General features: G+C 36.8%; 2 protein-coding genes across 2 annotated transcripts in view; one reads left to right on the top strand and one right to left on the bottom strand.

Moving 5' to 3' along the window:
- Window positions 1–67: 67 nt before the first annotated feature.
- LOC139150561 (tRNA (32-2'-O)-methyltransferase regulator THADA-like) lies at window positions 68–13,674 on the bottom strand. Its single transcript, XM_070722998.1, has 17 exons — window positions 13,322–13,674; window positions 10,695–10,807; window positions 9,511–9,644; window positions 8,828–9,018; window positions 8,243–8,291; window positions 7,727–7,905; window positions 6,828–6,919; window positions 6,426–6,673; window positions 5,753–5,933; window positions 5,000–5,069; window positions 3,251–3,447; window positions 2,666–2,830; window positions 2,105–2,332; window positions 1,351–1,506; window positions 1,092–1,178; window positions 680–800; window positions 68–252 (listed from the first exon to the last, which is right to left on the bottom strand). Exons 1-17 carry the CDS (start codon window positions 13,404–13,406, stop codon window positions 68–70), a joined length of 2,481 nt encoding a protein of 826 aa, XP_070579099.1. The 5' UTR covers window positions 13,407–13,674.
- Window positions 13,675–13,735: 61 nt separating this feature from the next.
- The window catches only part of LOC139150560 (protein unc-79 homolog), a 35,267-nt gene continuing 21,823 nt past the window's right edge, over window positions 13,736–27,179 (top strand). Inside the window, exons 1-7 of the mRNA XM_070722997.1 lie at window positions 13,736–13,998; window positions 16,478–16,598; window positions 16,708–16,868; window positions 17,399–17,569; window positions 17,951–18,040; window positions 19,572–19,627; window positions 20,211–20,343. Of these exons, the coding sequence (XP_070579098.1) occupies window positions 13,977–13,998; window positions 16,478–16,598; window positions 16,708–16,868; window positions 17,399–17,569; window positions 17,951–18,040; window positions 19,572–19,627; window positions 20,211–20,343 (754 nt within the window). The 5' untranslated portion in view covers window positions 13,736–13,976. The remainder of the gene's footprint in view (window positions 13,999–16,477; window positions 16,599–16,707; window positions 16,869–17,398; window positions 17,570–17,950; window positions 18,041–19,571; window positions 19,628–20,210; window positions 20,344–27,179) is intronic.

Genomic DNA, 27,179 nt, shown 5'->3' with positions numbered 1-27,179 from the left:
CTGTGTAAATTCAATTAGTGGTGAATGATGATAATACTACAGTGTATAAGGAGGTAATGTAGAACATCTAAGGTGCCGATTTGTCATCTTTATAAAGTTTTACCTTGTCTGGGATAGTTGGTACATTAACCAGCAGTTTACGCGCCATCTCTCGATTTCCAACATAACTGTCTGTCAGGCATTCCAGTATGCTCTGTACATGGACTGATGTCCATTGTGACCAGAATGAAAATTCTACTCCCTCCTTCTTGGCTGTAATGTGATGTAATCAAAGATTATATATTTTTACACATGAATTCAAGAAGAAGTGGTATCACTGAGAGCATCTACAAATAGAAAGTAGGTTTGTAGGGTTACCATCGATATTGCCCTATTGTTTAATACATGTAGTTTGCTAAACTGGAGATCATCCGCAATGAAATGACTATCGTCTCTTTATTCATTTCAGGACGTTTTTGTTTCAAGAATGTTTCACAACAAACAGCTGAGTGCTGGTAAATTCTCCAAAATATGCTGAGCATTGCAGCTGGGATTATAAAAAGTAGACACAACTCAGCAAGTTGTCATACACTGTTTCAGCGTGGATAGGTATACTGTGAAGATTGCAGAATATAAGACTGATAGTCAGATGACAATTTGTAATGTCAATGATGAATACAATATGGAAGATTAGGATTACCTTTTGTTGTAAATGCATCTTGAAGCAATGTCAGAATACTCAAAGCTGTTGCTCTGCGTGGATAGCAAGCATCACAGTACAGATTACTGAATGCAAAATTGTACAGCCATTCTACAAACTCCTGTCATTGGGTTAAAAAAATGAAGGTTTTCATGTCATCTTGTTTGATTGTATGATAGTTAAGAAAAAATATTTTGGAACGGTAAAATTAGAGTAGAAAAAACATTTATCAGTCTTTCAGCAACATCACCTTGACCATATCACAGGGAAATATCAAAATGAAGATTTTTACCTTATATTTTAATGTTTCAAAATATCCACTTTTTTTAACTTAAAATTTGGGCAAAACTTTACTCTACAATCCATATCTGTAATTTATACATTTTACCGATAAAAATCTGAATGTATTCACCTTATACAAGGTCAGCTGCACCTTGGCTTCCTCTTTATGTCTCTGTTTCCATAGCACCAAACCTCCCTCTTGTATCCGTGACAATATCTTTCAGAGAAAACAATGAAAGTGAATACTGATGAATTAATACTGCCGAAACTGTACACAGTATGTAACATGAAAGACGCACTTACAGTTATTATTTCACTAAAATATGCCCTCAAGAAAGTAACACTGATTTCAATGTGTACATTATTTGTATGGTATCACAAATACTTACCTTCTTGACGTTGGAGTTGATGCAGTGTCTGCTAGCTGCTGACTGGTTCTTGGTGTTGCATTTCAAAAACAGTTTAATAAGATGGAAGTCTACACTGCTGAACACTTCAGTAGACTTGGATGAATCACAGATTAAACTGAGAGCCTGTATGGAAATCTATCAATGATGAACATGTCAGATAGAACACTATATCATACAATGTCTGTGTATTGGTCTAGTGAATTTGAAAGATAAAAAGCTAATTTGAGAGTACATGTACAGAACAAAATATATTGATAGTACTGTCATTCATTAAGTACAACCCTTGAATTTTCAGAACATTTGCCGAGTCCAGTATATGTATATTTAATTATCATACATGCTCTGTCTGTATTGCAATTCTCCTACTGTTCAGAGAGTACTGATATGAACATGTATTTTCACATGTTAAAATATGAATCATATTTTCACTGTGACCGGAACTATTTTTAGCAATGAATTGCCATGATCGCAATCACATGAACACTGCCTAGATTACTCTAAACCTGTTTATTGTACAAAGACAGGTCCAAGATTACACATACTATACAAAGTAACTGTACACATATTACCAACTGTCTGGAGCAATGCTGGTTTAAGTTTTACTAATGACCAAAATCTTTAATACCTGGCTGTCTTTGTGGCAATGCTAGTACACGTTTGATAACAGACTAAATCTTATCTGGCTGTCTTTGTGGCAATGCTAGTACACGTTTGATAACTGACTAAATCTTACCTGGTTGTCTTTGTGACATACAGCTTGCTTCAGTAATGACACATGTATGACACCATGCCAGGTCTCACTGTTGTCACATGGTCTCTGGGCCAGTAATCCTTGGCTTCTTGCAACTTTCAGACAGGTGATCATGGCTGACAGATGGCTCTCATTGGATGAAGTGTGCAGACTGCCGATGATATAGTCAAGGCTTTCAGGGTTATTTTTCAGTAATCTTGGTAAAAGATACTGTGAGACAAAGAAAAAGAAGCATTCAAGCTTTCATAACATGGTGAGATTACAAAGTTTGTTGACTCAAAGTTCACTTTTAATGTCTATGTTTGCAGACAACACATGGTATTTCATTGCTACTTTTTGCTCTGAAAATTGGAAACTGCTCTTCTGGTGGAACATGAATTGTTTCACAAAACATAAATATAGTGCAAAGTGCTGCACTGTACCGCTAACACTAATGCATATGATTTGCACTCATTTGAACTTGACATTCTAACTTTATCTTTAACATATGTCATCCTACCTCAGTCCAGTCATACTAGAGACTAAAGGAAATTTACAACTAACCTGGACAAGTAAAGTAGAGCCAAGTTTTCTAGAGTTTAGCACTTCCAATACCGGAGGCAGCCATACTTGTTGCCATGTATCATCACCATGACAACTGCTTTCTGAAATCATTTGCTTCATTTGTTCTTTGTGAGATTGCAGTAACTTCTCATAAAGGTCACTTGCCTTGAGGAGAAAATTAATTGTGAGAGTCACACTGTAGTTACTTCTTATAAAGGTCACTTGCCTTGTAGAGAGAATAAATTGTGAAATTCATACTACAGTTACTTCTTATAAAGGTCACTTGCCTTGGTAGAAAGGATAAATCAATCAAACTTGCATTCATTTAGAACAAAACATAAATTATATTAACCCTCACTGTATTCTTGAAGTCAAATTGAGTTAAGTCAATTCTGTGAAGGATACCATGTTGCCATAAAATGTTGAACAATAAATAAATTTCAATTGATGATTTCATCACTGAATGTAAAAACTTAAGATGTTGTCTGTAAAAGTAATTTTACTTTACATCCTTAGTCTTTGTACAATCTAAAGAAAATGAAAATAAACGTAAAAGAATTGCTAGAAGGAAATTCCAAATCTTACATAGGGAGCTGTTGTCTGCTCTTCCATTGCACTCAATACATCCTGTGGCGTTGTGGGATGCAATTCCAAGACCCTAGCACTGCCAATATATGTTACCATGGTAACAAGAAAGCTATATTTGCTCCTGATATGCCAGCTGTTTGTCATCAACTGATGAAATAGATCAAGGATGAAAGAATCATTGCTGATTCTGTGTTCTGTGAAAAAAAGGTAAAATTGAAGCATAAGTTAGCCATGTACGAATGTAAAGACTTTATACCAGAGGATAAATCTAAGATAAGAAAACATTACTGATATCATATTTCAGTTTGCAAATTTTTTTCAGAATCTGTGTAAGTTTCTATGAAAAACCAAACCTTAGTTCTTGACAAAAGTCAAAGTATTGAAGAAAGACATGCACAGAGAGCAAAAATTATTTACAAGTCGTGGAATATTTCTTTGACATACTGAAAGAAGAAAAAGTTGTGATCAGTGTTCTCCCAGGCCATTTTAGCGTAGCGGTCCCGCTACGCTTTCGCCTCTCCCCGCTACGCTTTGATTCTCCCCCGCTACGCTTTAAAATATTCCGCCATCCTTTAGTTCACACGCTAGCGCTCAGCTGCGTAGCTACCAGCTGTTGCATGCATTGTCTACACATTAGCGCTCACTGCAACTTTCAACCCGTGAAAGAGTGGAAGGTGTGAAGTATGGTATGCGTCCGATAACTTGTCCGTAAGTGTTGAGAGGAACGTTAAAACAATAGAAGAATCGGCTGGGTTGTTCACAAGTTTTCATTCTACAATGACTATTACGACCAACAAAGACCTTTAGTCGGTATACATCGAGGACAAGTACTCACAGAGTTAGGCGGTGTAGCACTAGCGGGGCCTTTGATCACATTCCCATGCTTTGATCAACGAAATGGACCGCAAAAGAAACAAAAGAAGCAGTTGACTAGTGAGGTTGATTATGATTTTACAACGATAATCTTTTTTTTTGTCCGAGTACGATCACGATCGCGATCGAGTTCACATTGCATAAATTCCAATATGGCGGCGGCCATGTTGGCCGACGTGTTTATAACGTGTTGACATTGATCCTGGCGTCGCGTGTGGTTCCACTCTGACACGTTCTCTGAAAGATTTTACACCTGATTTTCGAGTGATTCTAGTTGTACTTAGTTCATGTCTTGTGATCATCTTGGTGGTATTTTTAAAATCAAGAATCGAACAACGATGTTCAGTGGCAGTGGTAGTTACGCAGGGGCTGGGGGGGGGGGGCTGGTTGAAATTGATCCCCGTGATGAAACATTATTCGCGGTGTTTGTCGTTCAAAAATGATATAAAACTAAATTACATTTGAATTGTGTAAAGCTTAAACTTATGAATTTTCCTCTTTGTTGGCAATTTTTGACAGTTTTATTAGCAATATATGTATTAATGAAACTCCAATCAGACGAACCATTTCTTGCTTTCAATCTGAACTTGCTGTTACTGTTTGAATCTTCTATTTTAATTGCAATTGTACTATACTGTGATGATTTATTTAAGTGTAATAAAAAGTTTCCATGATGTTCAAATTGCATACTTGTGTGTTACCATTGCATTTTGTTGTGAGTGTACATGAATGCATGGGTGCATGTGCAAGCTTATATCCATATGCAAATATAAATTAATGATATGCAAATGATTATGCAAATTAGCCGCTACGCTTTTGCTTGATCCTGGGAGGAACACTGGTATGGAAATGTCTGATCTACTGCCACCATACCTTTGCCAGTGGCAAGAATGTGCATTTCAATCACATTCTCAAATATTATTTTCATTTGGTACCTCATTCCCTGAAATAAATGAATGAAAAGATAAGAGAATTAATAATTTAATCGAATTTCTCTGGAAATAAAAGTATTCATTAAGGGACAATGAATTAATGGTTGTGACCATTAATTCATTTTAGCAATGGTTTCATTGATCGTGTATAAAACCGGGGTCGAATATATGCATGGTCACCCATTCATTCAGTATCTTTCAACATGTCGAACAATATAAGTAGTATCTCGTATCAAACAAAATTCAGGAAAAATGGCCGACTTTGTCCCTTTAACTCCTAATTGATTGAATGTTGAGAATTTTGTTAATTAGAAATTGATGAAAGTTGCAACATAATTAGATGTCTGCTTTAATCTTTGTTGTATTTTTTCATTACAATGAGATATTCATTATGCCAGAAATACTTGTAACCCTGTGTGTCGTATGCATGTACCATACATGTACAAACACAATATCAGCATTCAACATACTGGAGATGTTGCAAATTTTGAAATCCCAAGGTTTCAAAATCCCTTTCAACATTATGACATTCATCTTCATTTTCGGAAAAGTAAGGGTACTCATCATGTATATCACAAATTACACAACTCAGCTATGAGACAGAATACAGCATTTGGTAAATCATTGATTGAAGGCCACATTGTACAGACATTCTGATGAAACGTGTAATCTGTTTTTAAAATGTTTACGGTACCTCAATTGCATGTTCCCAGTTTTCCCAGACATAATCTAGTATGTGCTTGGACACTGACCCTTGACCTGACAGTGAACTTCTAAGATTATTCTGCATGGATAGCTGTAAGGCTTGCTTGGCAGTATGAGTCCAAAGGGTCAATGTCCTTGAGGCAGCAAGGATGGAGTAACTGTCAACCAAGCTGTAATGTAATCAGTTCATATTGCTGTAACTCTGCTGGCAGTATTCAAAATTGTTACAGGGTTGTGTTTTATAATGATATCCACAGTTGTTTATTCAGATAGATGTAGGTTTAGCAAAACAGATATCTCACCGGCACTTTCAGTGGCTAAAGAAAGCTTTTGAAAAATTCAACAGCTTTTTCCTGAATATTTGTCTCTGCCGTTGGTGCTGCTGGTAAAGGTCTGTTTGAAGTAAAACTGTGTTACCTTGTTCATGTTTCAAAGTCTACTATGCCCACATCACAAAAAGTACAGTAACACAATCTCTTTTTAACATGTTCATCCAACATCCTTACAAGCTTCAACATAAAATTGGAACTAGTACTAGGGTAGGACAGAATTTACCAAGATTTTCAAGAAAGTCTTTGTAATTGGATTCACCAGAGTACAAATGTTTTACAGGCTTGTACTGAAATGTGCTTAGATGAGTTTGTGTCTTACATTTTGCATACCTTTTTTGCAATTTCATAATTTCAGTAAACATGAGGTCCAACAACGTAGTATGAGGGAGCACTTCTGAGACCAGACTGTCAATGTCCAACATAGCAAGAATGCCATGACATACACATAGTTGACAGTATGTAGATAATTGATTCCAATGTATCCTGAAATTACTTAGCTCTTCATTTACATCTTGTATTGGTTTATTGACGCTTGGTAGATGTCCAGGACAACAGTGTGGCAGTAATGTCTTCATTATCTGCAGACAATATCGGAAATAATAAAATACACTTTCTTTTGGCAAACAAATTTTTATGTGCATGATAGGACAGTGTCTGATATGAAGTGTGTCATGTATGTTGATCTAATAGCAAAAGCTTTGAATCTCGATGATAAAGGAAACTATAACTTACCATGGAAACCATATTTTCTGAATCCGACATCAATTTCAGTGCAGCTATCAAAGTCATCCCAGCGACACTTTGACAGTTTGTTGTAAAAATACCTGATAAAATACAAACATGTAGATGTACCATTAAGCTACTGTCCTACATAGTGTTGAATTTCAATAAATAAAATTTGTTTTGTCATAATATATTCAAATTAGTTTAATATTTTCATTAGATAATTAGCATTGCTGTTCTACATAATAATTGGATTGATACTATCATACATTTCAATGGATGAGACAAAAGTTCTGAAAGTGATGAACACTGCAGGTCACCTGACATTTTCTGAAGTTGGCTCATCGTTTATTTCATCAAAGTTTTGTTGAAGTTGTTAAATGCTTTCAGAAATCCTTATAAAAACAAAAGAATCACTTCTATAATTAGGATGATTTCAGGGAAACAAATTATGTTTTTTTAAATCTTCTCATAAATCAAAGCAATGCATTCTTACCATAACATGGACGGAGTTGGTGTTAAGGTAGAACGTGTCTCGGGGACAGATATTCGGACTCTAACATTTCTACAATTCTTTCCTGATCTACCACTTGTGGGGGTTCATTTTAAAGCTCTTGGTGTAAGAAAACTTTTCATTGTCTTAGTTTTTTGAAAATCAAAAATTTATTTTTCTCCATAGAGTTAACATGGGGGTGGCAGCCATTTGAATTTCAAAAATCGGTAATGATTTTGGGTAATCTGTTTCTCTGGTAATCAAATTTGCATAGTGACACAAATTTTTGTTCATGACTTTGAAAGAGGATAGTTGAAAAGATTCCTTGAGGAAATTTTGAGCAAAAGTTACAGTCTTTCATTTCCAAGGCGCATACTACCTTAAGAAAAATGTTGACGTGCCTCTGAATACTTACTGTTGGATAGGATCTCAAAGACTGCATTGATCAATCCAACGACAGCATTACGGTGAAGGCTATCAGTACCAGCTGACCTGTTTCCATGGAAACACTTCTGTAATACTGCAATAGTGTTCTTCAGTATGACATGACAGCTTTGAGTCAAATTTGTCAATGCTGTTGGAGACTCCGCTTCACTGATATTATGAGGAATTTTTGTGAACAGAATGAAAGACAGGAAACACTTGATGAGATTTAGATTAACAAAATAGGATGATGATATGAATTTCCTTTTTGCATTTTGATGTTTCATTTACAAATGTTTGAGCCAAAACAATATCCTTGCTGCTGTGGTGGTAGAACTGTATCAGACAACTATCATAGTCTTCTGAAGCCTCTGTAAACTGCTGAAAAAACCATCAAACAACATATTGTACTTTGATTATCATAATAAACTTTGTCAAATTATTTCAAGATTTTTTAAAATCTAAAATGCTAAAAAACTAATACTGGTTTTCAGTGACGTTCACTTACCAACATGCCCTCACAAGTGTCGCCACGGAAACTGACAGATATGCCAACACTGTAACAATGTAACAAAAGCATAGAAAAACAGACTAATGAGAACAAATGTGCATTATTTATAGAAATTTTTTATTGTATGTCTGAGAGATGTACGGTACTTTGGTAAACATTGTTTTAAATAAGCCACATTGGTTTTTGGTTACTACAATAAGTATAGTTACATAATATATGCTCAAAAAACTCACTAAAAGTAAGTGGGTATGGTAAATCATATTCGAAGAAAACTAAGTGCATGTTTGCATACATGTAATATAGTAAATTTGATTGTTTTTATCAGACCTTCCTATTTGTGAATGACTGTTAAAAATGGAAATATTTTTTCAAAAGTTTGCCACTGAAATATATTAGGAAACACTTCATACAAATTACAATATAGCTGTCATACACATAATCACTACTTGATTAATCCACTGGAACTGTTTTCATTACAATGGTTTGGCCTAAACCCATTGTTGTCAATTGTGATTGTGGACCTGTGTATAGGGAACGGGGATGAACAGGTTCATGTACAGTGGAATAATGGGTCCACACTACCTGGCTTGTTGATTGCAGCTAGCACACATTCTCCAAGTGGCCAGTTTTCTAAATAAGATGCTATCAGGTCAATCACATGGCGCCGATGGTCAGGATCAGCACCTGATGTCTTGCTCATGTATCTCTGAAGACACGATGAAAACTGCTGAATCACAACAGAATGACATCTCTGTGGCAAGTTTTGCAAAGTACTGTAGAAATGAAACACAATTATGTAGTACTTGTAAGGTAATGTAGGCTACTCTTCACACTTGAAGATCTGTCAAACAGGGCAGTCCCACTCTAGCTTCCTCTTTATACTAAGAGGAAGAGAGTGTGATAGCGCCCTCATATGATGGATTGATCTTCCAGTCTAGTTTGCTGTACTGAGGAATGAAACCAGCATGTTGGTGTTCTGAAAAGCCAATTTCATCAACTGAAACAAATGGCATCACATTATGACATTCACCAGTAAGTTTAACTACATGGCGTTCTTCCTTCACATCCAAGATGTTGCCAATTTCATTAGGGGAAGAAATGTATTTAAAAGCCTATATTTACACTAAAACTTGATGTATCTTTCAGCCAGATTTGCTTTATTTCATTTCATTGACTTGAAAGTTACACAAGTTGAATGTGCTTTTGTCTATGACACTCATCTGAAGATTCATTCATTCAAAATACTTCAATCTTCAGATTCTTACCTGCTGATCATTCTCCTCACTGGATTTCTTGTCACGGCTGAATGGATTTCAGCAAGTACACTGATGTACACTGTAATGGAGCCTTCACAAGTTACATCTGTGCAGTCACAGTACTTTTTTAAAGATGTGCTTATCTGCTTGAAGTAATTAATATGAATTAGAAATGCTGCATGATTTTTCATTATATATGGGAGAGAAGAGTGAAAAATGGGCAAATCCTTCAATTCAATTATTTCTTTATTTCAGTACTGTTGGCCACCGGCCAAAAAGTACAGCAAAGTATAACAATAATTTGATACATAGCTAGAGTGCTTCAGTCTGCCTATTACCGGTACCTAAAATCATGTCTCTACGTTGCATAGCATAAAATATGTATTTGCTAAGTTTCCTTAGAGTCTTTACATTTTCAGATGATAGCAAAGTGCTAAACTTGTACATAACAGGTGGGTTGAAATAGTACAGGGGAATAAATTGGATTCTTAAATCTTGGTATTTTGGGCAAATAAGCAAAAAGTGAAATTTGTCTTTGACTTGGTTCAGATGACACAACTCACAAATGGTCAAATCCAGCATATATAGACGTGAATGTCGCAAAATATAAGTGAAGCTGAAAAACAGGTACCTCTCTTTACAACATGATTGGATATGAGTTCAGTTGATTCTTCTTCTTGTCAGTGACAACGAACATAATCAAGCTGAAAAGAAACAGTCTTGTTAAGGCAGATACACTAATTTTTTAACACTGCAAAAAAACTGCCGTCTGTTCATATGACCTGAGCATCCTAAAATGATAGCAAACCTGGCCCTAAATATCCAAGAAAACAAACAACTTGGACAGTGAATGAAATCTATAAGACTTGTCAAAGATATTACCTGTGATGATATTTTCATATATAATGCTAAATGATTGGTACTGAGGTTAAAAAATATTACCAATGGCACTATCTAATTCTGGGCACTATCTAATTCTGCCAACTTACTGGTACAGGCATGAAAAGATATAGTTACCTGTGACAATCTCTCTATATACTATAACTATTCATACTAAAGTTAAAAGATATTTGCTGTGACACTATCTTCATATACTATGGCAACTGACTGGTACTATGGTTAAAAGATATTCTCCGTGACAATATATTCATATACTATGGCAATTGACTTATACTGTGGCTAAAAGATATTACCTGTGACAATATCTTCATATATTCTGCCAACTGACTGGTACTGGGATTCAGGCATTGTGACAATTTTACTAGCAATGTTGAGTCGTCTGATTCATTAGCTTTAGTCAGTAGATCTAAAATGAGATGAGAAAACACTGTTATAGACACCCATGTAACAGTTTAGAGGCAGTGGTGCACTTGAATAACATACACCATGTGAAAGATGTATACATATAGAGTAGAAATTGGAAAAAAAATACATGAGAAACCTTTCCCCTTGTCTTCAAATTTACGTCTATTTGTTCTAAAAGTACTTTGACGTAGAACTGACATTTCTTTTAGAGCTAATGTTGGAGTCAAACTGTTGCCATACAAGCATATGGGCATCCTCAGAATAGGAGATATTTCTTTGGTATCTCTAAATAATTTTGATATTATTATGGCTAGAGCCATGGTAGTTGTGTGAGAAACAGTATACATACACCAATATTCTATTCATGGGTCTAAAAAGTCTACAAATGCTAATGCAGATTCCATAAGAGATAGTGAATTTGAACTGCTTGTGTTTAACTTCTAATACATTCCAAAGGTGAGATCATGCATTTCACAATGGAAAATGGACTTCTGATTCCAAGTCCTATCACACATCTTTATTTAGGGGTGGGAAGAGAGATGTTTTTGTTATTAATATTTGTTAACTCTTAACCTTCAACCTTTGACGTCCCCCAATAATTTATGTTGGGGCTTGAATACGAGCGTAAAGTTGGCGTCATCCTCATCCTCATCCTCAGCCTCAGGGGTCACGCGAAAATGAGGAGGATGATGACGCTACAGCGTCAGCTTCACCGGCGTCAGATCCGATTATTCCCGAATGCATCTGATGGATGTTAAGCGTACCACCGGCGTCAGATCTGATTATTCCCGAAAGCATCTGATGGAATGTTAAGCATAAAAACGACTTTAAAAAACGTGCTCCAAGTTTCATATCACTGTAAATGTTAATCAACACAGTCGGGTTTGTATTTCATAATATTTAGTAACCTCTCCTCTTAATATCCGTTTCTCACGATGTAGTTACAACGCAACATTCTTAGCCCTTAAAGTTCAAAGGTTATATGTATAATACGTTGACTTTTCAGGCGTCAAGTCATAGTTTTACAAGTTAATTGTTTTATATGTCCTCTGAATAATTAGGGCTTTCATATCGCCTCTCATGGTGGCGATTTTTACACATTTCGGACCATGTATACCTTTTTTGCACCAGTGTTTGGAAAATCTTTACGCAAGAGTTGAGAGGATACCAACAAACCTATCAACGGATCCTGGACTGTAAATTACGAACATTTCCAAAAAACTAATTTGTATGAGATATTCTAATGATAAAATATTACCTGCGAACCAGTTTTGTGATTGAAAAGAAAGTTGAGAAAGAATGAAGTTGTTATTTTCTTAAGTTATGGGCGAATTTTATCATTTATCCGTTAGCAGGTAACGTAACTACGGCAATCTTCGGATACGACGCTGAAGCTGACGCTGAGTAGCGTCATTTTCAGCGTAAGCTAACTAGTAGAAAGGTCACCTGAGGCTGAGGATGAGGATGAGGATGATGCCAACTTTACGTTCGGGCTTGGATTGGAAATTTATTACGGAGCCACCATTATTTACGGCCTGGGCAGGTTGGAGGAATGTGAGGGGATCACTCAAAAAATTTACAACTTTGAGGGGGTTGCTCAAAACATGGGAAGGGGGATTACCCCATTGTTTTTTTGCAAAATAAATTGCAACACTTCTCAGATTGCACCATTGCACACATCACTTTCTCAAAATTTTTGATGCGAGATGGGCGAACCCCCCTCTCGTGCTCTCCCCTTGGGGTGTTTTCACAATTTTATTACTTAGTTAAAAAAAAAACGAATTCAAAACACCTCTTAGATTGCACCACACTGCACCATCGCATACATCAATTTCTCAAATTTTCCATGCATGACAGGGAACAGCCCCCTCTGATCGCATAAGCCTCCCGCGTGTTCTCCCCTGTACTTTAAAATTCTGCCCAGTCAGATATCCTAGTGAAAACCCTGCCATGATACCCATTCAAATTAAACAATATCATATAGTTGGATACTGGTTATAGCGTGACCTTTCATATCTGTATTTTGCTGTTACTTTGAATTTCATTTTGTTGGTTTCACCTTTTTCAAACGTCAAGAGATAACCGATGATGATCTAGCAGGGTACATCAGGATTTGAAAGATCTTTATTACTGCTGTATTATTGTAACTTTACAAATACAATTTGGTATAGGGGTCAGTCAAAATTTCTGAGTTGGTGAGGGGGATCACTCAAATTCATCATGATTCATTGATTGGGAGGGGTTACTCGAAATTTCGGAGTTTCCGATGAAATTCCTCCGACCTCCCCCCCCGGCCATAAATAATGACGGCTCCCTTAGATAGGGCATGGCTCCATGGTAGCACAAAGATAGATATGGTTAAACTTTTGACATGTGTAAACGTTCTTTTCACATAGTATACGAGTCTTCCTACAGTATAAACCATATGCATCCATAGCTCACCACAACATCATTGATTGAAAATGCTTGGGATGAAAAATACTTGTCTGGAAGCGACAGATGTATGTTTCTTCACCTTTTAGCTGTAATCTGACTACTCCGTCGACGAGATCTTGGCGCATATCCAGACTGCCGGTGGCCCTGTTAGCCTTCGGTTTCATGTTGTTGAAAACTACACCACACAGTTTCTGAGACAACGAGATTCGTTCAACGCGACCACCACGTGTCCTAATGCAGAGACTTATGGTAACCCATAGCGAGCGAACAAACACAGGGTTAATGACGATTAAATGGTTTCAAGTATTATGAATCTTTCAATCGGTTGCCTAAAAAGACAAATTAATGGAAAAATCTATCAAAAACCTCGTGATATTGTTATTGAAAGTGGTACGACGACGTTTTTGCAGGGCGCAGACATATTGGAACCGCAGTGGATTGTGGATATTGCTGTGAGAACTCTAGCTGGCGCACTTTTTCGGAGATGTGATGAGAGGTTGATGAAGAAGAAGCAAAGCTTGGCCTTGCACCGTAAACAAGCCGCATCTTACTCTAAAACAAGCAACGGCCACAGACATCGGTGAAAATTCATTCGTTTGCAACAATCGTTCGATACACCATGTACTAATCGGTTTTATTAGTATGTAAATGTGCGGGTTGTTCGCTGTCAGCCCTGATTTCATTACTGTCAGCCCACAGCAGCAGCGAGCAATCGGGAGTATAAACTGAAAAAAATGTCTACCAAATCGGAACAATGTAAGTACAGTACGATTCTCCATTCTATTAGCACATAGCCTGACAAGTTACAGACTGGATTTTAAGTCTGTTGGGTGAAATGCCAGGCCACCTTATTGCCGTTCAGCAATATGTTTTGTGCAGAATCTATGTGTAGCATTTGCATATCTCACTCTACAGTAAAATCAAGGTCTCATAAATGCACATTACTGATGATGGGGCGGAGTTGTATACATTATTCATGAATAACATAACGATGAATTGATTGTATTTTTCAATGGTATGGACTAGTATCACTCCATGTGACCATTCATAAATTTTTAGTTTTTGTCAAGAACTACATATGGAGACAGAAATTAGTGAGTTATCAATACAAAGGCTGCAAATTGCACTCATATATATATATATATATATATATATATATATATATATATATATATATATACACACTCAGTGTGACAGTTTTCGGACGACCTCAGTTTTCGGACATTTAGTGACATGCTGTTAGTTACACTCACTTCGCTCCGTATCGATAGCGTTTTACAGGTCATGTGACCTCATATTAAGTCAGGTGACACCGTTGTCCCGTTTTCGATAGTTTTTTTGGTAGAAGCTATTGAGTTCACTATGAGCGGCGGTCACAAATTGTCGTCTGACACCGAAACAGTGATACTGTCAACATACTGCCGTCAGGTCAAAGTAACTGAAATTTTGACTAAAGTCCTGATTTAGCATTGAATTTTGAATGTGGGGGAGAATAATAATTTTGAAAATATTCTTTCCATTGTTTGCTACGATTGCATGTAGTTTTAACAAAAACCGTGCAGTTGTTTCGAGAAAAAAAAGTACATTTAATGAACGTAAGAAGTGTACAAGTTTTCGGACAGACAATATTTAGCATAATTGTGTAAACGTAGTAAGTGACTTACTGCGTAAAACTTGACAGGTAAATAATTCCATACGATGAAATATACTCGCTATTTTTATTAAATAATGCCTGTGCGATTCTAATACAAACAAAATATGCAATGGAAACAATTATAAGTAATACTCGCTGAACAAACTTAGCGAAGTTAGCCACACCGTACGATACAAGGTGCCGAAAGCAACACACAGAGAGACAGCCCGTGTCCGATATCTAAGCGCTATACACGTCGAAAAATAGTTGAGTCGTCCATGGATTAACATAACTAATTATCATGAAATATTCTTAAACAGTTTTCTAAACACATCGAAATAATAATCGGTGGTTTGAAGTTTCAAATTATCAATACTTAGCTCCTAATCACATTCCAAACACGACGTCCGATTTCTGGGATTGCAGTCCGATTATTACGCCTTCAACATGGGGTCAAAACTTTGGCAACTTTGACCCCGAAATACCACTCCCGTCGTGTCAACTGAGTTTGAGGATAACCACAATAAAGTTTCGAAAGGAATGGTACTAAGATTTCGTATTGCTGGTCATTTATGAAACGACTTTGGGCGAAATTCACTACCCTGTCCGAAAAATGTCACACTGAGTGTATATATATATATATATATATATATATATATATATATATATATATATATATATATATATATATATATATATATATATATATATATATATATATATATATATATATATATATATCAGAGAGAGAGAGAGAGAGAGAGAGAGAGAGAGAGAGAGAGAGATAATGCACATTTCCAGCCTGCAGTTCATGTCACTTAGAGCTCACAGAATCTCAAGAACAATTCTGTTTAAGCTATGCAGAATGTTCATTCTAGAACTGTTGCATATTATGAAAGTAGACAGGCTGACAAATAAGCGCACCTAACGAGTTTTCACAATAACAATAACAATCACTTCATTGGCAATATGACAGCTTACAAAGCAATTAAAACATGTTGTATTTCTTGTTCAAGTTGTTGGTATATTGTATTTTTGAAAATTATGAGGTCAAGAGGCATTTGTTGGTTTTGCCCACACCACTCAGTCTACAAATAATGGAATGAAACAAGGATAGCGTTAGGGGACGACTGCATTAACTTGCATGGTACCTGAAACCGAGTCCTTGCCTGAGCAACTCTGGTGACAAACAGAAGACTTTTAATCCCCAAGGTGTGAATGTTCCATTGTTATGTTTATCTGATCCAGCTGGTGCTATTGTAGTGCCATTGTAGGAAAGGCAGGTCTGTGAAATTGATCCTCTAGGGAAGTAGGGTATTCCTAAGTTAATGGAGCCTTCCTGTAATGGAATACAGAGTTGATTTGAGTTTTAGAAATATTTGGGGTTGGTTGTGGGCTTTACATGCCAATTTGTAAAATGACTAGTGTGAGGACGAGTCATTCTGTTCACAGGTTTACTTGAGGAGGAACATAGCATTGTAAATTGATCAAAAAAAGAACTAATTTCTTTAACAATAACAACATTGTGAACAAAGTGAATTGTATATTCCATGAAAGCATCAGTCTGTTGAAATGAACGTATGTATCTTCTTTTGCCTTCAGTTTCTGCAAAGATCCGCACTCTCCATGACTACCAGAATCGTTTGCTGCATAACATAAATCCAGTTCCTATCGGCAACGAGATTGCAAACACATTGAAATATTTCACTCATACACTAAGAGGGTGAGTATCATCAATGAACTGAAGATTCAGACATAATGTAGGATTTTGTCACGTTGAAAATTCAAAATGTTCCAAAGAATTTGAAAAGATTTTATTGATCTGTCTATAGAATATTGAAAGATGCACCACCACCTGCAGAAGAACAACTGAGCTACAAACGTCGTACCAATCGACGTCTTCAAAACTTTCCAAGTTTGGATTACTTTGGTCTGTATGGAGCATTGGTGAATCTGGTTGACATTGTACCTTCAGTACAATATGGACAAAGAGGTTGGAATATATTTCATATCAGTGTCCCTTTTAGTTTAACATAACATATCAACACTACCAATACAGAGACATGTATGGCAGAAAACTTGATGTGATTTTGAAAAGTTAATATCATTATAAGGATTGTCCCTCCCAGAGAATAGTGTTCTTCTACAAATTTTCTCAGGATAAGTGACTGGCAATGATATAAGACTGCTTTTCTTAAACACTTAATGTCAAGAGTATCTTTTAGGTGACCACATTGGGTGTAAACGAACACTTGCTTTCAGATGTTGATGGATCTGTATTTATCACAGCTTGTTTCATAACACAAAGTCAAAGGTCAAAGTTGTCAAATCAGTTCCTATGTCATCAGGTTCTCTAATGAAAATATGAGTTTTGCTCAGTGACGTTAGAGTACTTTTGCACAGAATATTTCAATTGTGTTGACTGGTGTGATCCAGTGAAACTTAAGTGTAGCATTGAACTTGTGATGAAGTACATCAAACCAGACAGTATAACTATCTTTATTTGTTTTTTGTTCTCATCAGATCTTGCTCAAGCCATACTGCAGTCATTTGCCTGTATCATTGCATTCCTTGAACCTGATACCTTGGACACCCTACCATACACTGTTGCAACAACACTATCTCTGTTTCCATCATCCTTGCCAAAGAGCATTGTACAACTTTTGTGTCAGACATTCTTACCAATGACTTTAGGTAAGCTAAACCTTTCCCGTATGGTACTTTGTAATTTTAAAATCTATTTTATTCATTCTTCATTCAGCATTCCTGAATAAATTGTCGTATTGTTGTCTTTTTATTTTTGTTTACTTGCTGACATGAAAGGGATAAATAAGAGTGTCATGACAACTTGAAAAAAAATTTTGATTTACGTAATAGTATATGATTTTGATCATACTATGAGAAGTCTGTGATACTCTTTATTTGCAGTAATTTCTGTCATAGATCTTACTGCTTCAACTCAAATGGAAGGTATTATTACCATCTTTGACAGTGATGTTCAAATACCTCTCATCCTCCTGTTGCCAGTTTATTGATTTCAGTTGTAAGTCACTCTTTACATATTTCTATTGGCAGATGAGAGTAAACTGTATGAAGAGCAATCGTACGCTGTGATGTCATCATCTGCCATTCTGATGTTAGTTCTTCAGCACACTACCAATAAAGGTATTATAGATTTCCTAATCCATTCGGTGAAAATGTCTGTATGTTTGCCTTCATTAATTTATTTGAAAAAAATTACAGACAAGAAAATTCACCAGACACATATATGTCTGACTCAATATTTTCTCTGTCACAAGTTTGCCTAGGGGTAGGTCTGGCTAAAATGTCAAAAAATGAACTAAACCAAGCAAAAAGCATAGAAAGCTAGAGTATTAGGGTTAAGTGAAAGAAACACATGAGACAGATAGTGTCTTTAAATTGTTCTGAGTCTACTATGTACATTCACACAATGAACTTAAATAATACAGCAAATATTTTCAGTAAAATACAGGTCACTATTAGATACCTGATCAGGTAGGGTTTATACTCACAACAGTTTGCCCATGACAGTCTGTTCAACAATTTGGCAGTCCCTTGTAGTGCCCAAAGCATGTACACCAACTTGATGGCAGACTATATGCATTGATGCACTGAGTGATGGCTGTCCTCTATTGACTCAGAAAGGCTCTCTGAAAAACCAGTTTGTAACTGCAGTTTAGCCTCATCTGAAGAACTCGGCTCTTGTCATTTGAAACTTGTCATACGCTGGTGACTATGTCACAGCACAAGTACAACACAGGCAACAGTTTAGATGACATTGACAGCAATGACAATATTGATGATTGGCGGCAGAAAGGAAAAAAGCAAATGTCTGTTGTTGGCTTTTCATTACAAGTGCCTTGCTTTGAACAACTCAATGATGTCATATTTGCAAACTTGATGCTGGTTGGTGCCACGCTGACAACCACAGTTGCTGCTGTAAAGTTCAAGTTCATTCACCCAGCACAAACATTGTAAACATTGAATATGCCAGTACATCACCTAAAAATTCAATGCACTCCAACAGAAAAGTCTCAAAATTTACAAAATAAATCAAACTGTGATACTCCCATTTCAACATTATAGATTATTTTTAAAACTTAGTTTGTAACGAGGACTGATTCTCAAATTACAGTTACAAGTGAAGTTGCACTGAGGCTTAAAACACTTGAACTCCATTTTACTAAGATAGACAGATTTATAAACTTAACTTACATATACTTTACTCCTTTGTCAATACCAGTGAATTTTTTGACGTCATACCCTAATATTATTACCGGTACTAATAATGTATCTGATTATCCAGCATTGTGGCCCAAGATGTTTTCTAAATTCGACATCTACAAATTCACTGGCATCACCAAAACTATAAAATAATAGCGATAATGTACCCCCTCCCGGCCAATTATGGACTCAAGCAAACTTTGTACTCCAAAATTTTCTCGGCTCCACCTTATACATTATGTTGTGCAAAGTTTGCTTTCATCAATTATGGTCCGGAAGGGGGTACATTATTGCTTAAACATGTTGTTTCTCATTGAAGTGTGAGAAATTACTGCATTTCTGCAAGCAGTATGTTTTCTCGTGAAATCAATGAACCAGAATTTTCAGTCAAGTGTAGTAGAGATGTTTTTGAGGACAAAACTTTAAAAATCCATGACATTTTCATCTACAGCTTACCATGCCCAAGTTGTTGAATGTTTTATGACATATAAGGAGAATGTTTGTAAGGTAATGTCTTTCTAAGACTATTGCTTTCATGATTCAATTTCTTGAGCCAATTGATACAAGGATAGACAAGTGTTTGATGCTTAATGTAATGTTTGCATGATGTGATAATACAAAGTGGCGAAAAAAGTTTTCAAAGTTCATCAGAGCATAGCTAAGCATATTTGTACTAACATATATAATGCATGATTCTAGGCTGATTAATATTGTCCGTTGGTGATAAACAATTATCATTTTATCAGGATACTCAAACAATGAGTAACTGAGTACTGTGATAGTACCAGTGCCATGTACTATCTACTGGTAGTTATGTCTGTTGAATTACTTTCAAAAGTTCCTTAGTTTTCAGTGAGTGATATTGTCAGATGTTTTCTTTTAATAGATGAAATGGTGACTGATAGATAACTGTTCATAGTCCATAAAAAATTTTAGCATTATTTGTTAATTTTCTCAATGGAAGTACTGTATGCAATGGATCCCTAGGACTCTATGCCAAGCTTTGCATATACCAGTAATACCCTCTGTGGTTTTCCAACATAAATAGTTTAAGGGTCAATTTACAGATATCTTTTCTAATTCATATCAGGACTTGCTGTGTGTGATAGCATATGGCCCACAAACTGCAAGGAAACCTGCTGTGCAGTTGTTATTCCATTACTGGCCTGAGCGCGTCCCTTTTATAAAGGCATATAAGAACAATCTAGAACTTTTATTGACATGCTAATTACAGTTCTAAAATTATCTCCCTTACACAACTAATCAACTTTCCAGAACATTCCAAACATGACTAATTGAATTCAAGGTTGTGAGGTCATCAAGGGCAGTGACCTTGGGAATGTTCTAGACTAATTGAACTCAGGTCATGATGAGTGTGGGGGAAATGACCTACATAACACACCCCCTCTTCAAAAAAGAAAATTTTTCAATGAAAAATCTTTCTTTTACAAATGTAATCTTAAAAGTGTGAACAACAATAAGTTCTAAATACGAGAGAGACAGTCTGCAATTAAATTGTCTCTGCCTTTGATATGTCTAATATCAAGATTAAACTCCTGTAACATTAAACTCCATCTTAGCAATCTCTGATTTTTGCCTTTAAATTTCTGCAGAAAAACAAGAGGGTTGTGATCAATATAAACCACTATTGGCCGATTTGAAGAAGTAACATAAACTTCAAAATGCTGTAAAGCTAATATCAAAGATAAACACTCTTTTTCAATTGTAGAGTAGTTTCTCTGGGATTTGTTAAATTTGTGTGAAAAGTAGCAAACAGGATGTCCCATGACTATCTTCTTGCAATTTGTTGTTGGAAAACTTGAAATGGCACTGAATTTGGCATAAAGTATGCACGGCAAAGTCCGGTTATTTTTACTGAGTTCGATAAAGTCATTGTTCGGCAAATACTTGGCTTCCTCCTGGAGATATTCCGCTTTCGCAGGATTCAGTCCGTCTGGATGTTGTTCCACTGGATTACTGTCGCAGACATCTTCGTTGTGGTAGATGATGGTTGTCCTCGTTGGAACATCTTGAAACAGGTGTTTATATTCATGGAGCAGTTCTTTCACCTGTTGTTGTTGTTCTGGCTGGAGGTGTGCCAACTTTGTAGACTCCAGCTTCTCCAGGATTTCTGAGTTCTGAAGCTTGACCGAGCCCAGCTTTGAGTTTAGAGTATTTTCACTCAAGTCAGTTTCAGTAACACTATCTTCATAATGGCCAGAACTGACGGTACTGACAGGCTGAGTTATAGTAGGATTATCCCTATCCAAATATGGCTTAAGCATATTTATGTGACATAAGCTGCTTTTGTTTTCGCCTGTCAGGTGTTATTATGATGTAATTTAAATCACTCAATTTCTTATCGATTAGATATGGCCCAAAGTAACGAGCATGGAGTGGTTTGCCAGGAATTGGAAGTAGAACAAGAACTTTTTGACCTGGTTCAAACTTCCGTTTTGAGGTGTTTTTATCGTATTTGGTTTTCATTGACTGCTGAATGACTCAAGATTTTCTCTGGCTAATTCACATGCTTTAGAGAGTTTTGTACGAAAATCTGACACATATTGCAAAATATTCAGACAATCATCATCGTCTGATAGGAATTTCTCTTTAACGAGCTTAAGTGGGCCACGGACTGTATGTCCAAATACAAGCTCAAATGGGCTAAAACGAAGAGACTCTTGAATTGACTCTCTAACAGCAAAGAGCAGAAAATGAATTCCTTCATCCCACTGCTTCTCTGTGTCAAAACAGTAGGTCCTAATCATGTTTTTCAAAGTTTGATGAAATCGCTCAAGAGCACCCTGACTTTCTGGATGATAGGCGGATGACCTATACTGTTTAATGCCTAGCTGATCCATTACTTGTTGAAAAATACCAGACATAAAGTTGGAGCCTTGATCGGACTGGACACATTTAGGGAGGCCGAATAAAGTGAAAAATTTGACTAAAGCTCTCACTATAGTCTTTGTCTTTATATTTCTCAGTGGTATGGCTTCTGGGAACCGAGTTGATGTACACATAATTGTCAGCATGTACTCATTTCCTGATCTTGTTTTTGGTAGGGGCCCAACACAGTCTATTAGTATCCTACTAAATGGTTCTTGAAATGCAGGAATTGGCTGTAAAGGGGCCTTTGGAATGGTCTGATTTGGCTTTCCTACCATTTGACATGTGTGACAGGTTTTACAGAAATGTGCTACATCCTGCCTGAGATTAGGCCAATAAAAGTGACTGAGATTTTGTGATAAGTTTTCCTTACTCCCAAATGACCAGCCCAGGGGGTTTCATGGGCTAGGCGCAATATTTCAGCACGATAGGGCTTTGGAACAACAATTTGATGTTTTATAGCCCAATCGTCATCAACCAAGACATCTGGAGGTCTCCATTTACGCATGAGAATACCAGATTTTGTATAATAGGAAACAGAGCTATCTGAAGTTTTACCTTCATCATCTACCCTGTCAAACAAAGACAAAATATCTGGGTCTTTGTGTTGTTCTGCAATGAGATTTGATCTAGAAAATGTCTGACTTTGGTCAGCAGAAGTTTTACTGGAAGTTTCAAATCCACGAGGGATAACGGAATGATCCGTGTCAAACACCTGACTGAGAAAGGTGTCATTTAAGTCAACATCTGTGACATTATTTTTGAGAGTATTTTGATTCTCGGAAGTTTTCTTTGACATGGCTCGAGTAATGGCACATGAAGGAAATAAATCGGGTATCTCTTGTTCAATTGGCTCTGGATCCTGATCTAAACTAGGATTATCAGTCACAAGTGGATTAGTAATGACCTTGTCCCCAGCAAGGTCGTTTCCGAGAAGAAGGTGAATCCCTTCAAAAGGCAAAAAAGGCCTAATACCTAAAGTCACAGGTCCAGAAACAAAGTCGAAGACAAATAGACATTATGGAGAGGAACAGGAATGTAGTCATTGCAATCTACCCCCTTAATAAGAACTTTAGAACCTGAAAATGACTTTTCAGAAAACGGCAGGGTATCTGCCAACAAAAGAGACTGGGAAGCCCCGGTATCTCTTAGAATTTTGACAGGGGTAGCGGAAGAAAAATCACTAGAAAGTGATATAAAACCATCATGAATAAATGGTTCGAAAATACCCATAATGCTATCTTGAGAAGAATTGACCTTGACCTCATTAATTGGGGATGAGAGGGCTTTAACCTCAGAAAATGTGTTACACACATTATTAGACTCTAATTGAGTTGATGAAGAAATAAAGCCGGTGGGCTTAGATCCACTTTGACCACTTTGACCTTTCACGTTTTCTTTTCAATTTAAAACAATCTGACATTAAATGGCCGTCTTCTTACAATAATTACAAGAAAGTGTACCGAACTGTTTGTCAGAAGGAGATTGAGACTTGGGATCTGATGATGTGGGAGTGTTACTTGAATTTTGTGAACTGTTGTCATTTGATTTCCTACTCTCCTTTGAGAAATTCTTGGATGAAAAGGAGGAGTTAAATTTACCTGCATTGTTTCTGTATGAAAAGGACTGGGATGGTTTGCTGAGAAATGAAGATTTGTGGGTCAATGAATAATCATCGGCCAAACGTGCAGCAACCTCCAATGTATCTGCCTTTTGTTCATTGATAAACGTCTTGATGTCACTCCGATGCACCTCTTAAATTCTTCAATCAAAACAAGCTGTCGTAATTTGTCATAATTCTGACTGACCTTTTCAGAAGAACACCAGCGATCAAACAGTTGTTCTTTTGTTCGAGCAAATTCAACATAAGTTTGATCCTTCACCTTCTCACAATCCCTAAATTTCTGACGGTAAGCTTCAGGCACCAACTCATAGCCCTTGAGAATTAATTCCTTCACAGAATCATAATCCGAAGCCTGCTCTACTGACAACTGAATGTAAATTTCTCTGGCTTTACCCACCAAAGCACTCTGCAAAAGCATAGACCAGGACTCCTTAGGCCAATCCAGACTCTGAGCAATTTTCTCAAAATGAAGGAAATATTTATCAACATCCTTTTCTTGGAAAGGGGGAACTAACCTGAAATGCTTAGTGATGTCAAACTTGTCTGAAGGGAAGAATTTTCCTGATTGTCCAAGCTCTAAACGTCTCATTTCTAACTGTAGTCGATGTTCTTCCAATTCTCTCTCCTTTTCTCTCTGTCTTTCTTCCATTTGTAATTCTTTGTCTTTCATTTGTAATTCTTTGTCTTTCATTTGTAATTTTTCCTGCCTTTCCCTTTCTTCCATTTGCAATTTTTCCTTTTCTAATTCCAATTTCTTAAGCTCCAAATCTGCCTGTATTTCTAATTCTAATTTTTTGAGTTCGAAGGAAGACTCAGGCTCATAATCTTTTAAGGCAGACTCCTCAAAATGGCCAGAATTAACTAAATGTTTTGCAATCTTGAACTGAATTTCTCGCTTGCGCATAGATCTTTTGACATCTACTTTAAGGAAATTTGCCAGTGCTATGAGGTTGTCTTTTCTGAGGGAATTAAATGTGTCCTGATCAAGGTCATCCATAAATTCGTCTGGCTTGAATTCCGCCATGATTGAATTTCGCTGAGTTCACAGTATACAGTAGTTTTGAAAAGGCTGTCAAAATGTTTCAAACGGCTCAAAATATTCGTATCCCGGACGAGCCCCCAATTTGTTACGTGCAGAGAAAACGAACAAAAGGGTGAACTCAGCAGTTAACGTTTAAACAAAATTTATTACGAAAAAAAAACTAATTGCTAAGTCAGGGATAGAGTACAAGCTTTAAAAGTGTACAGACTACTTATCTCAGCTGGGACGGCAAAGCTCCAGTCTCAGAGTTGTAACAGTCAGTTGAATGAATGAACAGTCCTTGCAGGCTTGCAGCTGCACAAAGTCCACAGTATAAATCCAGCGTTGACAGTGAAGGTCTTGAAAAGTCTTGAGAATGACTACTGCTGGAGTTTATAGTAACACACAAGAGACACGATCCCAAAAGTCTCAATCTCCTTCTGACAAACAGTTCGGTACACTTTCTTGTAATTATTGTAAGAAAGACGGCCATTTAATGTCAGAGTGTTTCAAATTGAAAAGAAAACGTGAAGGTCAAAGTGGTCAAAGTGGATCTAAGCCCACCGGCTTTATTTCTTCATCAACTCGATTAGAGTCTAATAATGTGTGCAACACATTTTCTGAGGTTAAACCCCTCTTATCCCAATTAATGAGGTCAAGGTCAATTCTTCTCAAGATAGCATTATGGGTATTTTCGAGCCATTTATTCATAATGGTTTTATATCACTTTCTAGTGATTTCTCTTCCGCTACCCCTGTCAAAATTTAAGAGATACCGGGGCTTCCCAGTCTCTTTTGTTGGCAGATACCCTGCCGTTTTCTGAAAAGTCATTTTCAGGTTCTAAAGTTCTTATTAAGGGGGTAGATTGTAATGACTACATTCCTGTTCCTCTCCATAATGTCTATTTGTCTTCGGACTTTGTTTCTGACCTGTGGCTTTAGGTATTAGGCCTTTTTTGCCTTTTGAAGGGATTCACCTTCTTCTTGGAAACGACCTTGCTGGGGACAAGGTCATTACTAATCCACTTGTGACTGATAATCCTAGTTTAGATCAGGATCCAGAGCCAATTGAACAAGAGATACCCGATTTATTTCCTTCATGTGCCATTACTCGAGCCATGTCAAAGAAAACTTCCGAGAATCAAAATACTCTCAAAATAATGTCACAGATGTTGACTTAAATGACACCTTTCTCAGTCAGGTGTTTGACACGGATCATTCCGTTATCCCTCGTGGATTTGAAACTTCCAGTAAAACTTCTGCTGACCAAAGTCAGACATTTTCTAGATCAAATCTCATTGCAGAACAACACAAAGACCCAGATATTTTGTCTTTGTTTGACAGGGTAGATGATGAAGGTAAAACTTCAGATAGCTCTGTTTCCTATTATACAAAATCTGGTATTCTCATGCGTAAATGGAGACCTCCAGACGTCTTGGTTGATGATGATTGGGCTATAAAACATCAAATTGTGGTTCCAAAGCCCTATCGTGCTGAAATATTGCGTCTGGCCCATGAAACGCCCTGGGCTGGTCACTTAGGAGTCAGGAAAACTTATCATAAAATTCTCAGTCACTTTTATTGGCCTAATCTCAGGCAGGATGTAGCACATTTCTGTAAAACTTGTCACACATGTCAAATGGTAGGAAAGCCAAATCAGACCATTCCAAAGGCCCCTTTACAGCCAATTCCTGCATTTCAAGAACCATTTAGTAGGATACTAATAGACTGTGTTGGGCCCCTACCAAAAACAAAATCAGGAAATGAGTACATGTTGACAATTATGTGTACATCAACTCGGTTCCCAGAAGCCATACCACTGAGAAATATAAAGACAAAGACTATAGTGAGAGCTTTAGTCAAATTTTTCACTTTATTTGGCCTCCCCAAATGTGTCCAGTCCGATCAAGGCTCCAACTTTATGTCTGGAATTTTTCAACAAGTAATGGATCAGCTAGGCATTAAACAGTATAGGTCATCCGCCTATCATCCAGAAAGTCAGGGTGCTCTTGAGCGATTTCATCAAACTTTGAAAAACATGATTAGGACCTACTGTTTTGACACAGAGAAGCAGTGGGATGAAGGAATTCATTTTCTGCTCTTTGCTGTTAGAGAGTCAATTCAAGAGTCTCTTCGTTTTAGCCCATTTGAGCTTGTATTTGGACATACAGTCCGTGCCCACTTAAGCTCGTTAAAGAGAAATTCCTATCAGACGATGATGATTGTCTGAATATTTTGCAATATGTGTCAGATTTTCGTACAAAACTCTCTAAAGCATGTGAATTAGCCAGAGAAAATCTTGAGTCATCTCAGCAGTCAATGAAAACCAAATACGATAAAAACACCTCAAAACGGAAGTTTGAACCAGGTCAAAAAGTTCTTGTTCTACTTCCAATTCCTGGCAAACCACTCCATGCTCGTTACTTTGGGCCATATCTAATCGATAAGAAATTGAGTGATTTAAATTACATCATAATAACACCTGACAGGCGAAAACAAAAACAGCTATGTCACATAAATATGCTT

This window comes from Ptychodera flava, chromosome 14 (genome assembly GCF_041260155.1).
Source record: "Ptychodera flava strain L36383 chromosome 14, AS_Pfla_20210202, whole genome shotgun sequence".
Classification (NCBI taxonomy): Eukaryota; Metazoa; Hemichordata; class Enteropneusta; family Ptychoderidae; genus Ptychodera; species Ptychodera flava.
The sequence above is the reverse complement of the archived record's forward strand: the minus strand, read 5'-3'. Positions and strand labels throughout refer to the sequence as shown.

Coding starts and splice junctions, on each gene's coding strand:
- LOC139150561 (XM_070722998.1), bottom strand. CDS start 13,406: ATGAAACCGAAGGCTAACAGGGCCACCGGCAGTCTGGATATGCGCCAA. Junction 10,808..13,321: donor AGTCAGATTACAGCTAAAAG/GTGAAGAAACAT, acceptor ATCTCATTTTAG/ATCTACTGACTAAAGCTAAT. Junction 253..679: donor AGATGCATTTACAACAAAAG/GTAATCCTAATC, acceptor ATCACATTACAG/CCAAGAAGGAGGGAGTAGAA.